Source organism: Sinocyclocheilus grahami, unplaced genomic scaffold (assembly GCF_001515645.1).
Source record: "Sinocyclocheilus grahami isolate Dianchi unplaced genomic scaffold, SAMN03320097.WGS_v1.1 scaffold260.1, whole genome shotgun sequence".
NCBI classification, from domain to species: Eukaryota; Metazoa; Chordata; class Actinopteri; order Cypriniformes; family Cyprinidae; genus Sinocyclocheilus; species Sinocyclocheilus grahami.
Window position 1 is genome coordinate 212,087 of NW_015505439.1, and position 11,793 is coordinate 223,879.

Here is an 11,793-nt window from a genome sequence, read left to right on the forward strand (position 1 = left end):
AGAGCGAAACGGATTCGTTGTTGTTTGTTCTTCCACAGTTTCGTCATCTCAACACGTTTCTGTCTCTCAGGTGGCCATCAAACAGATCAACCTGCAGAAGCAGCCCAAGAAAGAGCTAATCATCAACGAAATTCTCGTCATGAAGGAGCTAAAGAATCCCAACATTGTCAACTTCTTAGACAGGTAAATGCTCTTTAATTTTGTGAGCTTGACCTTCACTTCCAGGTCGGGAAGTTCCAAGCTGACCTTAATAATTGGATACTATTTAGCATTTTTAGGCGAATTTTGGGATATTGCATAAAAACAAAAAGCTGGATGGAAATGCCAAGATGGGCTTAAAATCTGTGTAAAACTTTTGAATTGTATATTTTCTATCCAATAAGAAGACATGCACAGAAACTATGACGTAAACGCATTTACCGAATACATTCGCGAACTAAAACTTGCGTTGCGTGCCTCAACAGATCGTGTGTTTGGATAAATGTACAGACTAGCGCACAAATCTCATCGCACACCATCTAGAAGGTTGTTTTAGTCATTATGAAATGTCCAAATGCAAGTTAACACAACAGCGTTTGTTATTGTTCCATCCGTAATTTAATTTTCGAAATTTTCATTTTGTAAGTAGTTGATTATGGTCAAAAAAAGAGCCAAAAAAAAACAACTTTCATTTTTATTATTGACACTTTGTACCAGTTTCCCAAGAAGTGACACATTTGTTCTCTTAAACACATGGAATGGAAACATTGCTTTATTTGCAAATGTTTTATACGATATTCCAATTTTTAGCACAAGTTAACTTTAGTTGGAAACCTAGCTAATGATACCATGAAGGTTTACGAGTGTTAATTGTGCAAAGTTTTATGCGATATTCCAATTTTCGTTAAATTCGTAACTTTTTGGTTAGAAACATAGCTAATGATACCATGAAGGTTTACGAGTGTTAATTGTGCAAAGTTTTATGCGATATTCCAATTTTCGTTAAATTCGTAACTTTTTGGTTAGAAACATAGCTAATGATACCATGAAGGTTTACGAGTGTTAATTGTGCAAAGTTTTATGCGATATTCCAATTTTCGTTAAATTCGTAACTTTTTGGTTAGAAACATAGCTAATGATACCATGAAGGTTTACGAGTGTTAATTGTGCCAATGTTTTATATCACAATTTTTCCGTAAAACTTAAATTTGGAACTGTAAATGTTTAAGAGTGTTAATTATGTAGATGCTTTATGCGATATTCCAATTTTCGCACAAGCTAAATTTGTAACTTTTGGTTGGAAAAACTAGCTAATGAAATTTGAGTGTTAATTGAGCAAATGTTTTACGCAACTTTTCACATAACTTTAATTCTGGTTGGAAACATAGCTAATGATGCCATGAATGTTTAAGAGTGTTAATTGTGCAAATGTTTTATGTGATATTCCAGTTTTCGCACAAGATAAATTTGTAGTTTTGGATGGAAACATAGCTAATCATGCCATTAAGGTTTACGAGTGTTAATTGTGCAAAGTTTTATGCGATATTCCAATTTTCATTAAATTCGTAACTTTTTGGTTAGAAACATAGCTAATGATACCATGAAGGTTTACGAGTGTTAATTGTGCAAAGTTTTATGCGATATTCCAATTTTCGTTAAATTCGTAACTTTTTGGTTAGAAGAAACTGCAAATAAACTGTTCGGATATTATTCAAGTGAATAAAGTGTTTGGTTTTCACCCAACAGCATTTAAAATACATCTATTTCATTAGTATTTTGATGTACGCTGGTTATCACAGCCAACATATTTTTTATTATCTCAACATTTCTTCAGAAGTGTACATGCAGTGAATAAAATTAGCCCACAATAAAAACTGATGATTGACTTTAGACAGGGTAGATGCCATGTTTAATTAGACGCTAAGGAAAACAAGGCTATGAATGGGCCTTATTCATGCAAAACGCCAAAACAAAATGTGTAAATTGATTATGAAACAATATTTTTGTTTACTCTCTCATTCAATTTACTTAACTGAACAATTTGGTGTCGTTTCATAAATGGGGGCCCATTACGTCTTGGGTTACATTTAGTTTTTCATGTCCTCTGGAATGGTTTTAGAATTATGTATTTTTTTGCCTTTCGCCATCTTCGTGATCAACACCAAAGTACACAACCATATGACCCAGTGGTCTACAATTCTTACATCCTAAATGTTATTGGCGCTAAAAATGGCATCTAACGGGATTAAGGTCTATAAATTCCATAAAAGTCGTTAATGAAATAAAACAAACCATGAAATTTCTCTAAACCATCTTTTTCATCTCCTACTGTGCAGCCGACTTTGGATTCTGTGCCCAGATCACTCCTGAACAGAGTAAGAGGAGCACCATGGTGGGGACGCCATATTGGATGGCTCCGGAAGTCGTGACGCGCAAAGCCTACGGACCCAAAGTCGACATCTGGTCCTTGGCCATCATGGCTATCGAGATGGTGGAGGGAGAACCGCCGTACCTCAATGAGAATCCACTGAGGGTACTTTGGTATCATTAGCCGCTTTTCCACTGTCGGGCCAGTGCGAGCCAGTGCTTTAAACGGGCCGGGTGGGCTAATAGCCTCGGACCTGTAGCACCGAGCCCAAAATCACGATGCATTTCCACCGTCGGGCCAGAAGCTCCGCTGCGCTTCACTAAAACCCGCCCTTTACACGCCTCTCAGGAACAACGTCACGCAACCCCATCATTTCACCAACAAAGAGAACTAGTATGTGTTAACAGGAAGTAACCCTGTCGCTTAACTAATAAACTTCCTCTTGTCTATTATCTCACAGTGTTTGCAAGCGCTGGAGTTTTTGCACGCTAATCAGGTCATTCATCGAGACATCAAGAGTGACAATGTGCTTCTGGGAATGGACGGTTCTGTCAAGCTCAGTACGTTCTTGCTCCTTTATGCAAACACTCTGGTTTTTACGAGGGGAAACGGACTGAAGTGTGAAGTTCGGTTAGATCGCAGCACAAAGATGTTGATTGTGATTAGGCGCAAACTCTTTGAAAGGTGCTTTCACACCTGGTACTCTGAGACGCAGAAAGCGTCATGTTTGGTTTGGTTTAGTTGCTTGTTCTGAACAGTTGAGTTCTTGTGAGCCAGAACTTGACGACTATAAAGAAACTGCAAATAAACTGTTCGGATATTATTCAAGTGAATAAAGTGTTTGGTTTTCACCCAACAGCATTTAAAATACATCTATTTCATTAGTATTTTGATGTACGCTGGTTATCACAGCCAACATATTTTTTATTATCTCAACATTTCTTCAGAAGTGTACATGCAGTGAATAAAATTAGCCCACAATAAAAACTGATGATTGACTTTAGACAGGGTAGATGCCATGTTTAATTAGACGCTAAGGAAAACAAGGCTATGAATGGGCCTTATTCATGCAAAACGCCAAAACAAAATGTGTAAATTGATTATGAAACAATATTTTTGTTTACTCTCTCATTCAATTTACTTAACTGAACAATTTGGTGTCGTTTCATAAATGGGGGCCCATTACGTCTTGGGTTACATTTAGTTTTTCATGTCCTCTGGAATGGTTTTAGAATTATGTATTTTTTTGCCTTTCGCCATCTTCGTGATCAACACCAAAGTACACAACCATATGACCCAGTGGTCTACAATTCTTACATCCTAAATGTTATTGGCGCTAAAAATGGCATCTAACGGGATTAAGGTCTATAAATTCCATAAAAGTCGTTAATGAAATAAAACAAACCATGAAATTTCTCTAAACCATCTTTTTCATCTCCTACTGTGCAGCCGACTTTGGATTCTGTGCCCAGATCACTCCTGAACAGAGTAAGAGGAGCACCATGGTGGGGACGCCATATTGGATGGCTCCGGAAGTCGTGACGCGCAAAGCCTACGGACCCAAAGTCGACATCTGGTCCTTGGCCATCATGGCTATCGAGATGGTGGAGGGAGAACCGCCGTACCTCAATGAGAATCCACTGAGGGTACTTTGGTATCATTAGCCGCTTTTCCACTGTCGGGCCAGTGCGAGCCAGTGCTTTAAACGGGCCGGGTGGGCTAATAGCCTCGGACCTGTAGCACCGAGCCCAAAATCACGATGCATTTCCACCGTCGGGCCAGAAGCTCCGCTGCGCTTCACTAAAACCCGCCCTTTACACGCCTCTCAGGAACAACGTCACGCAACCCCATCATTTCACCAACAAAGAGAAGTTATCAGAAAACTAATCAGAAAGTCACTGGAACTAGCGCGATCACAAAACGAACATGATAAAAGCGTCCGTTTGTTTGCATGCTTGGTTAAAGATTTAAATCCAAAAGCATAAGCAAAGATCATATTGAATTAATTGATCAGAATTGAAAATTAGTCAGAAATAAAGCGGTATGAACTGTTATTTCACAAAAGAAAGAGGACACAGCCTACTTATTCAGTCGAGTCTGTTTCTGTTTATTTGTAGTCAGAGTATACATCACATTTAGAAAGATTGATCATTTCTATATTTTTCCATTTAAAAAAAAATACGACCCGAGTAGCAGAGGGAGCTCCCGAACAAAAACCATTATTATAATATTTTTTATGATGTACGCGGAGCTAAGTCTTCGAGACAAGACTTATGACAGATAAAATGTAACTAAATAAATACACCATTGTGATAGAGAATGAGAAGCTGATGTCTGATTTCTTCAAGCGGTCGTGTTTACCATGTTTACTATGGTAACATTAATGGCTAGCGTGCATAGTCTTATGCATCGCTTATAAATACCTATTTCGGCCTTGTATGGTGATCATAATCCACACTGGATCTCAAACAGAAGTTTCAAACACTCGCTGCTGTCTGAAAGGGAGTTTTGAGCTCAACTTATTTTAAAAGTCTTTGATGGTGGTGTTATCTGTTAACTCTATGAAATGATCCGCGGCACTGACGCTCTCCAGACACGTAGAAACTCCGCCTTTGTTCATAGCCACTCCTCTAGCCCCAGTTGGCCCGCTTTGGCCCAAGGTTTCCAAAAAACCCAGGCCGTTGGCCCCGAGGAAGCACCGAGGAGGCACGATCAAGCCCCGGAAGTGACAGTGGAAACGCGACTGGCACGCACTAGCACGCCCGCTTTTGGCCCGACAGTGGAAACGCGGTTCTATTGGTTCTCCAAAAAGTTAGCGATGTGGCGACTTCCAGGAACTAAACTCCCGAACTCTTTCTCTGGGCCGTTGGCCCCGAGGAAGCACAATCAAACCCCGGAAGTGACAGTGGAAACGCGACTGGCACGCACTAGCACGCCCGCTTTTGGCCCGACAGTGGAAACGCAGTTCTATTGGTTCTCCAAAAAGTTAGCGATGTGGCGACTTCCAGGAACTAAACTCCCGAACTCTTTCTCCCTCAGGCGCTCTACCTGATTGCCACCAACGGGACTCCAGAGTTGCAGAGCCCTGAAAAGTTGTCGCCCATCTTCCGAGACTTCCTGAGTCGCTGTCTGGAGATGGATGTGGAGAAGAGGGGTGGAAGCAAAGAGCTTTTGCAGGTAAACCAGCTGGCGACTAGTTCTAGCGATTAAGGAATAATAGCGTGACTTGTGTGAACTTATTCACTGATCAATCCTGCTGTCGCCTTCAGCATCCCTTCCTGAAGTTGGCCAAGCCTCTCTCGAGTCTCACGCCTCTGATTTTGGCCGCCAAGGACGCCATGAAGAACAACCGCTAGCTTTACCCGCGGGCGCCGCGGACTGCTGAACACTCTTCGAAATCTGTGCCAGGTGTTTCAACAACATATCAGTGTTGTACCAAAACAAAACTCCAAGCATTTCATTTGGGTCCTGTTTTTAAACCTGTATTGACCGCCATGGTGTTGGGGGGCATTAGATGTTCTCCTCGTCCTCCCGTTAGATTCTTGTGGGACTTTGTCTGTTTTATATATGAACTCTTCCATTTTTTGGCTTCTATAGACCTCGTCTGCTCCATAATTGGTGATCAGAATCAATTATGGCGATTTCAAATCCAGCTGGAGACCTTTTGTTAGCCAGAACCGTGAATGAAAACGACCTACTCCTGTTCTTGACCAAAAGGAAAGAGCATTTTACCAATACACGCCAACTGTGAGCAGTGAATGATTTTTGTAGTCACTTGTGCCTTTGTGATTCCAGCGAACATCTTTATACTCCGTCTGAAGGGGCAGGTTTCTGCCATTGAACTTCCCGTAACCCGAGACGTAACGTTCATGTGATGAAATGTGTGTATGACGTACTTCGAAGAAGCGTAGCATTTCAGTTGATGTAGTTAACCAAAAGCAGGACGCGTAGATTAGGTAGATCTATGTTTGTGTACATGAACACTTTTCTTGTTGTTTTAGTAACTAACAGTTTATTACAAAGTGAATGCATTTGTCGAGATGTCTCGACGTAAGAACTGATAACTATTTTTATGCTTTTCAGTCACTTGTTTTGCAAGAAAAGGCCGGATTCCTGCAAATTCTGTGAACAATACGGTCGTTGCAACATTGTCTCTTGTTCTTCGTTAAAAGAGGACTTGAGATTAGAATAAACTCTCTCTAGGGGGACTTTTATAGTCTGTTTAAACCTTGTCATGAGTTAATGGGGTCATTATTGTTGTGCCATGATATTTGAGCTCTTTAACTTGCATTACAACACATACTTGTTCATGTTTACATTTTATCATCAATACTGATTGCACTTCATGGTGGTTGATGATATTAAGGTCCTTTTGTTAGTTGCAAACTCACTAAATTGTGATTAGAAAATATGATTTCCATGTTTACAAATGGTTAGATATTTGTAGTCAAATTTCTTAAAATATTACAGGGACATGAAAAAGTACTGCATAGTTGAAATGTCCCAATAATCAATTTTAATGTTAACAATCCATTCCATTGTCGAGTAGGGATGTAACTGGGATTTGTGAGGAGTGTTATAATTTTTTTTAAATCTATTTTACACTTGCCAAAAAAGAAAGAAAAATAAGACCAGCGTTATTAAATACAACACTGTATTTTTTTTGTAATTTATTTATTTCATTTTATGAGCGGTTTTTTTTCTTTCCCGCCACTAAAATTCAAACCGTAACGACAACGTGACGCAGCGAGGACCGCGAGAATCACCTCAGGATGGCGAAGATGATAATTATCGATTATTTCTGTATAAAGTTGTCCATTCTGATATCGAATACACTCCTGAACGAAATTCTAACGTGATTAAAGTTATTTGGCGTCGAAATCAGCGTTTGGGTGGACCTGAAGGATATCTGAAGATTATGAGCGGCTCCATCTTGTTGGTGAGTATCTTAAATTTTGTACGTTTGTTCGAAAACTGAACTAAAATGGGTTTTCTTATTAGTTAAAATTGGTTCTGTTAAACAAAGGGTTTCTTCCATAAGCTTTTCAGCTTCATTTTATAAAAACAACATTAATTCGATGTTGTCTCGAGCGAGATGTCATTTTGTACATCATAAGTGTAACGATTTAGTACTTTATCTTCTTGTAATAAAGACACGCATTCTCTAATGCTCACTTAAAGTAAATTATAATGATATTTCGATTTCTTGTGACTGTTGTCGCCAAATCAGATTTCACATCGACTTGTTTAGCACTAATTAAGATTGTATTTAGTGAAGCGCGAACTCATGATTAAGGTAAGTTCTCAAATTAGGCCCTCTTTTCAAACTTAAACGCGATTTTTCTTTGCATTTGCTTATGTGAACTGGTGAGTTTATTTTTTAAACTTGTGTCAGTATAATGTCAAGACTATTAGGTTTGAAAAGGGATTTTAAAGGGATAGTTCACCCAAAAATGTAAATGTGATGTTTATCTGCTTAGGTGACTTTGTTTCTTCAGCGGAACACATTTGATGATTTTTAACTCCAGCCGTTGCAGTCTGTCAGTCGTATAATGCATGGCAATGGTAACAAAATCTAGGAGTGTAAAAAAAACATGCACAGACAAATCCAAATTAAACCCTGCGGCTCGTGACGACACATTGATGTCCTAACACCCGAAACGATCGCTTTGTGCGAGAAACCCAACAGTATTTATATCATTTTTTACCCTCTAATACACCACTATGTCCAGCTGTCTTTGAGCGCGCGCACGGCATCCGGTGCGTGAGGTGTGTACGCGCTCTGGCGTAGTTTACGTTAATGGGTGTTGTCGCGGGAGGAGCAAACGACAGACACCGTTTATTAACAGAAAATAAACAAAGTGTCCAGAAAAAAAGTAATCAATTGTCCAAAATAAACAGGGGATCTGGTGTCCTCGTCGTGCTGCGGGGTTCGTGCAGGGAAGGGCAGTGGTCAGGAAGGAAGGAAGGGTCCAGGTAAGGGGCGGAGTCCGGCGGCTGCACGCGCTCCCCTCTCCGGTCCGGGGCGCGAGGGGCGGCGGCTTCTATCAGCGGCTTCGTCCTTCTCTCTGCCCACGGCGCTTGAAGGGACTAGACGGCCCAGCATCCTTGCACGACGGCCGTGTAACGGGTGCGGTTCTCGTCCGGACTGCGGGTCCAGCAGCTCACGACTCTGGCGGTACGGGAGTCCCTCTACGCACCCCTCCTGGACCCACGAGTACACCAGCGTGCATGCACGGGGAAGAGGCGCGTTCGGCATTTAAACAGCGGCGGCGATGAGGCTTCATTCGGTTCAGGTGTGCCCCATCACACGCCGCCAGCCCTGGCTATTTCAGCGCCCCTCCTCTCTCACGCACCCACTCATGTCGGGAGCCTGGCGAAGGGCGGCGATTAAGGGACGGGGTGATGCTGACTCTACTTTTAAACAATAACATCCGTTTTATTCTAGCTTAAAGCAGTCTTTTTTTTATCAACACTTGAATATAGGTAGGTTTCATATAAAATGCATAATTTTGAGCAAAAAGGTGAGAAAATCACATTTTTATCAAAAGCTACATCTGGATAATATTCCGTACGATTATCAAAGCATAAATCCAGTAAATCGCTTCCATCAACACCTCCAAAGCTTGCACAGACATCAACATTTTACTCCGTAACATTATGCAGTTTTCATTTATATGCTGTCTATTGCTGATGATCGCATTATTTTTCATATGCATCTGTTTACACAAGACATCGCTCATTTCTCCGTCCTGTTCACGTGTGTTTTTGTTCGGGAGGTCAAAAACACACATTACAGTCTTTTAGAATCAAAACGTTTTATAATCTTGACAAAATACATATCGTTGGAAAGTCTCAAGATTCCATATTTGGTGGTTATTTTGTGATAGACCTAATATTGAGAAAGAAATTGATAGATTTGTGACAAAAAAATGGAGTTTGGGTGGCACCCGATGGCTGTTTTTGGTATAACATCTAAACAAAATTGCATGGTAACCTCAATTTTTTTTTATATAAACTTCAAATTTGGAACACAACTTACGGAGACAAGTTACTGTGACAAGTTCTCTGCTTGTTGGTTGTTATTTTCAGACCCTGCTTACAATTGAGCACTTCAACGTTAGAGATTCATCAGGAGACCATGACACAAGTGCCGCAATACAACATCAAGGTAAGAGGTGAGTTAAAAAAGTGTTTTTTTGTTACTGCAATGCTACCAAACCGGTTTTGCCTCTTGTTTTTAATAGTAAAAGCAGGTTGACTAGAGTGTAGCAGCAAATGGGGTTGATAAGACCCTTAATATCACTCCTCGTTAGTATAGTGGTAAGTATCCCCGCCTGTCACGCGGGAGACCGGGGTTCGATTCCCCGACGGGGAGAAAACTGTTTTTTTCCCTCGATATGCGTTCACTGGAAAACTCATTTAAAGACTCCCATTTTAAGATCTAACGATCACTTGGGAATTACTTAATTGTTTTATTTTAAGATAAGAGAAAACATCTCATTAGTACATCGTTTTACTTACGAAAAGACGCTACTCTTCTAAACTAGACTTGTTTTCGTAGGATTTTGCATCTCTTTGATTTCCCACTGACTTTGACATGAAATATGTACTCATTTTTCCAAAACAGTGACTCAGTAAGGTTGGCCCCCAGGCCGGTTAGCTCAGTTGGTTAGAGCGTGGTGCTAATAACGCCAAGGTCGCGGGTTCGATCCCCGTACGGGCCAGTGTTTTGCTTCTGCAACTGTTTGATTTATGTTTTAGCTTTTACTTTTTTAATAATTGTATTTTCTTGTCATTTTTATTAGTTTTACTATTATAGTTTTCATTAATGTTTTGAATTATTTTTATATTTTCCAATTACATTTTAATTTGTTTCAATAAGGCTCTTTTTCTATCATTTTTATTCATTTTATGTCTGCTTACTAGCATAGATTTGAATTAGATTTTAGCTTTTATGTATTATTATTTTCTTTTTCAATTTAATTTCAGATTTAATTTATTTTAATGTCTTTTTAAATAATTTTTAGGATTAAGATTTTGTTTATTCCTACATACTATTACAGTTTTTATTAATGTTTTATTTTTTATGTTCCATTTTCATTCTAATTTCATAGTTTTTTGTTAATTATATTAGTTTTAAATGTGTGGTTTTTATGAATTAAGTTTGAGTTATTTTAATGCTTAGACTGAACAAAAATGAGAAATGTTGCTAACTAAAAATAAGTATAAAATAATTATATTTCAGGTAACAAAATATTTGTAATGGTTGCCGTTAATGGTAAAAACACCCACCAGATGGCAGCATTTCCAGTAGACCTGATATTAAACAATGCGAACTGCTTGCTGCTAATGGAAAAAAGTGTGAATAAAGCAACTTTCAACAAATTCAAACAATAAACAACAGCACTGAATGTCATTGCTCTAGCAAAACTAAAACTTTTGCCCCGTGTGAGGCTCGAACTCACGACCTTCAGATTATGAGACTGACGCGCTGCCTACTGCGCCAACGAGGCCTGAAGGTGGACTGTGCAAAACCTCCTCATGTTACCGCAGGAACGCCTCAGGTAAGTCACAACAAGCTGCTTTTGCATATCAGGTCTGTACTTGATTTTGCTTGTTTAGTTCTCTACTTTTAATATGTTTGTGTGCACATCTACAAAAATCCCAAAAGAGTGTCTGTACAAAGATGATTGAGGAACAATAGACCAGTTTAAACAATGAGATCCAGCCTCGTCCACTAGAGGGAGTCAGAGTGAACAGCCACTTCAAAGATTGCAGATTTAAAATGCATACATGACATTAAAAACTGTACATTTCAAATGCATAAATGTGACCCTGCAGCACAAAAGCAGTGTTGAGTCGCTGGGGGATATTTGTAGCAATAGCCAACAATACATTGTATGGGTCACAATTATACATTTTTCTTTTATGCCAAAAATCATTAGGATATTAAGTAAAGATCATGTTCCATGAAGATATTTTGTAAATTTCCTACCGTAAATATATCAAAACTTAATTTGATTAGTAATATGCATTGCTAAGAACTTAATTTGGACAACTTTAAAGATGATTTTCTCAATATTTAGATTTTTTTGATAATAAATAACATAGTCGAATAAATAACAACTGTAGAATTAAAATGCACAAATTAATAAATAAAATATATTATAAGGCATATATTAAATAAAGATTGTAGATTTCAAATGCATATGCATATATTAAATTAAAAACATTTAAAATGCATATATTGTGTATTAAATAAGGATATTAGGATAAATAATATTAGGATATTAGGATTTATAAATAATCTCAATAAAATTGAGATTTATGCATCATCTGAAAGCTGAATAAATAAGCTTTCCATTGATGTATTATTTAGGATCTGACAATATTTGGCCGAGATACAACTATTTAAAAAACTGGAATCTGAGGGTGCAAAAAAA

General features: G+C 38.8%; 1 protein-coding gene and 3 non-coding genes across 4 annotated transcripts in view; 3 read left to right on the forward strand and 1 right to left on the reverse strand.

Annotated features, from left to right (window-relative positions):
• The window catches only part of LOC107599100 (serine/threonine-protein kinase PAK 2-like), a 17,067-nt gene extending 10,568 nt beyond the window's left edge, over positions 1-6,499 (forward strand). Inside the window, exons 11-16 of the mRNA XM_016290602.1 lie at positions 71-102; positions 2,316-2,512; positions 2,808-2,907; positions 3,797-3,993; positions 5,387-5,524; positions 5,617-6,499. Of these exons, the coding sequence (XP_016146088.1) occupies positions 71-102; positions 2,316-2,512; positions 2,808-2,907; positions 3,797-3,993; positions 5,387-5,524; positions 5,617-5,703 (751 nt within the window). The 3' untranslated portion in view covers positions 5,704-6,499. The remainder of the gene's footprint in view (positions 1-70; positions 103-2,315; positions 2,513-2,807; positions 2,908-3,796; positions 3,994-5,386; positions 5,525-5,616) is intronic.
• Positions 6,500-9,653: 3,154 nt separating this feature from the next.
• On the forward strand, positions 9,654-9,725 carry trnad-guc (transfer RNA aspartic acid (anticodon GUC)). Its single transcript has one exon. It is a non-coding gene; the product is annotated as a tRNA-Asp (tRNA).
• Positions 9,726-10,000: 275 nt separating this feature from the next.
• On the forward strand, positions 10,001-10,074 carry trnai-aau (transfer RNA isoleucine (anticodon AAU)). The gene has a single exon. It is a non-coding gene; the product is annotated as a tRNA-Ile (tRNA).
• Positions 10,075-10,790: 716 nt separating this feature from the next.
• Positions 10,791-10,863, reverse strand: trnam-cau (transfer RNA methionine (anticodon CAU)). The gene has a single exon. It is a non-coding gene; the product is annotated as a tRNA-Met (tRNA).
• Positions 10,864-11,793: the final 930 nt, after the last annotated feature.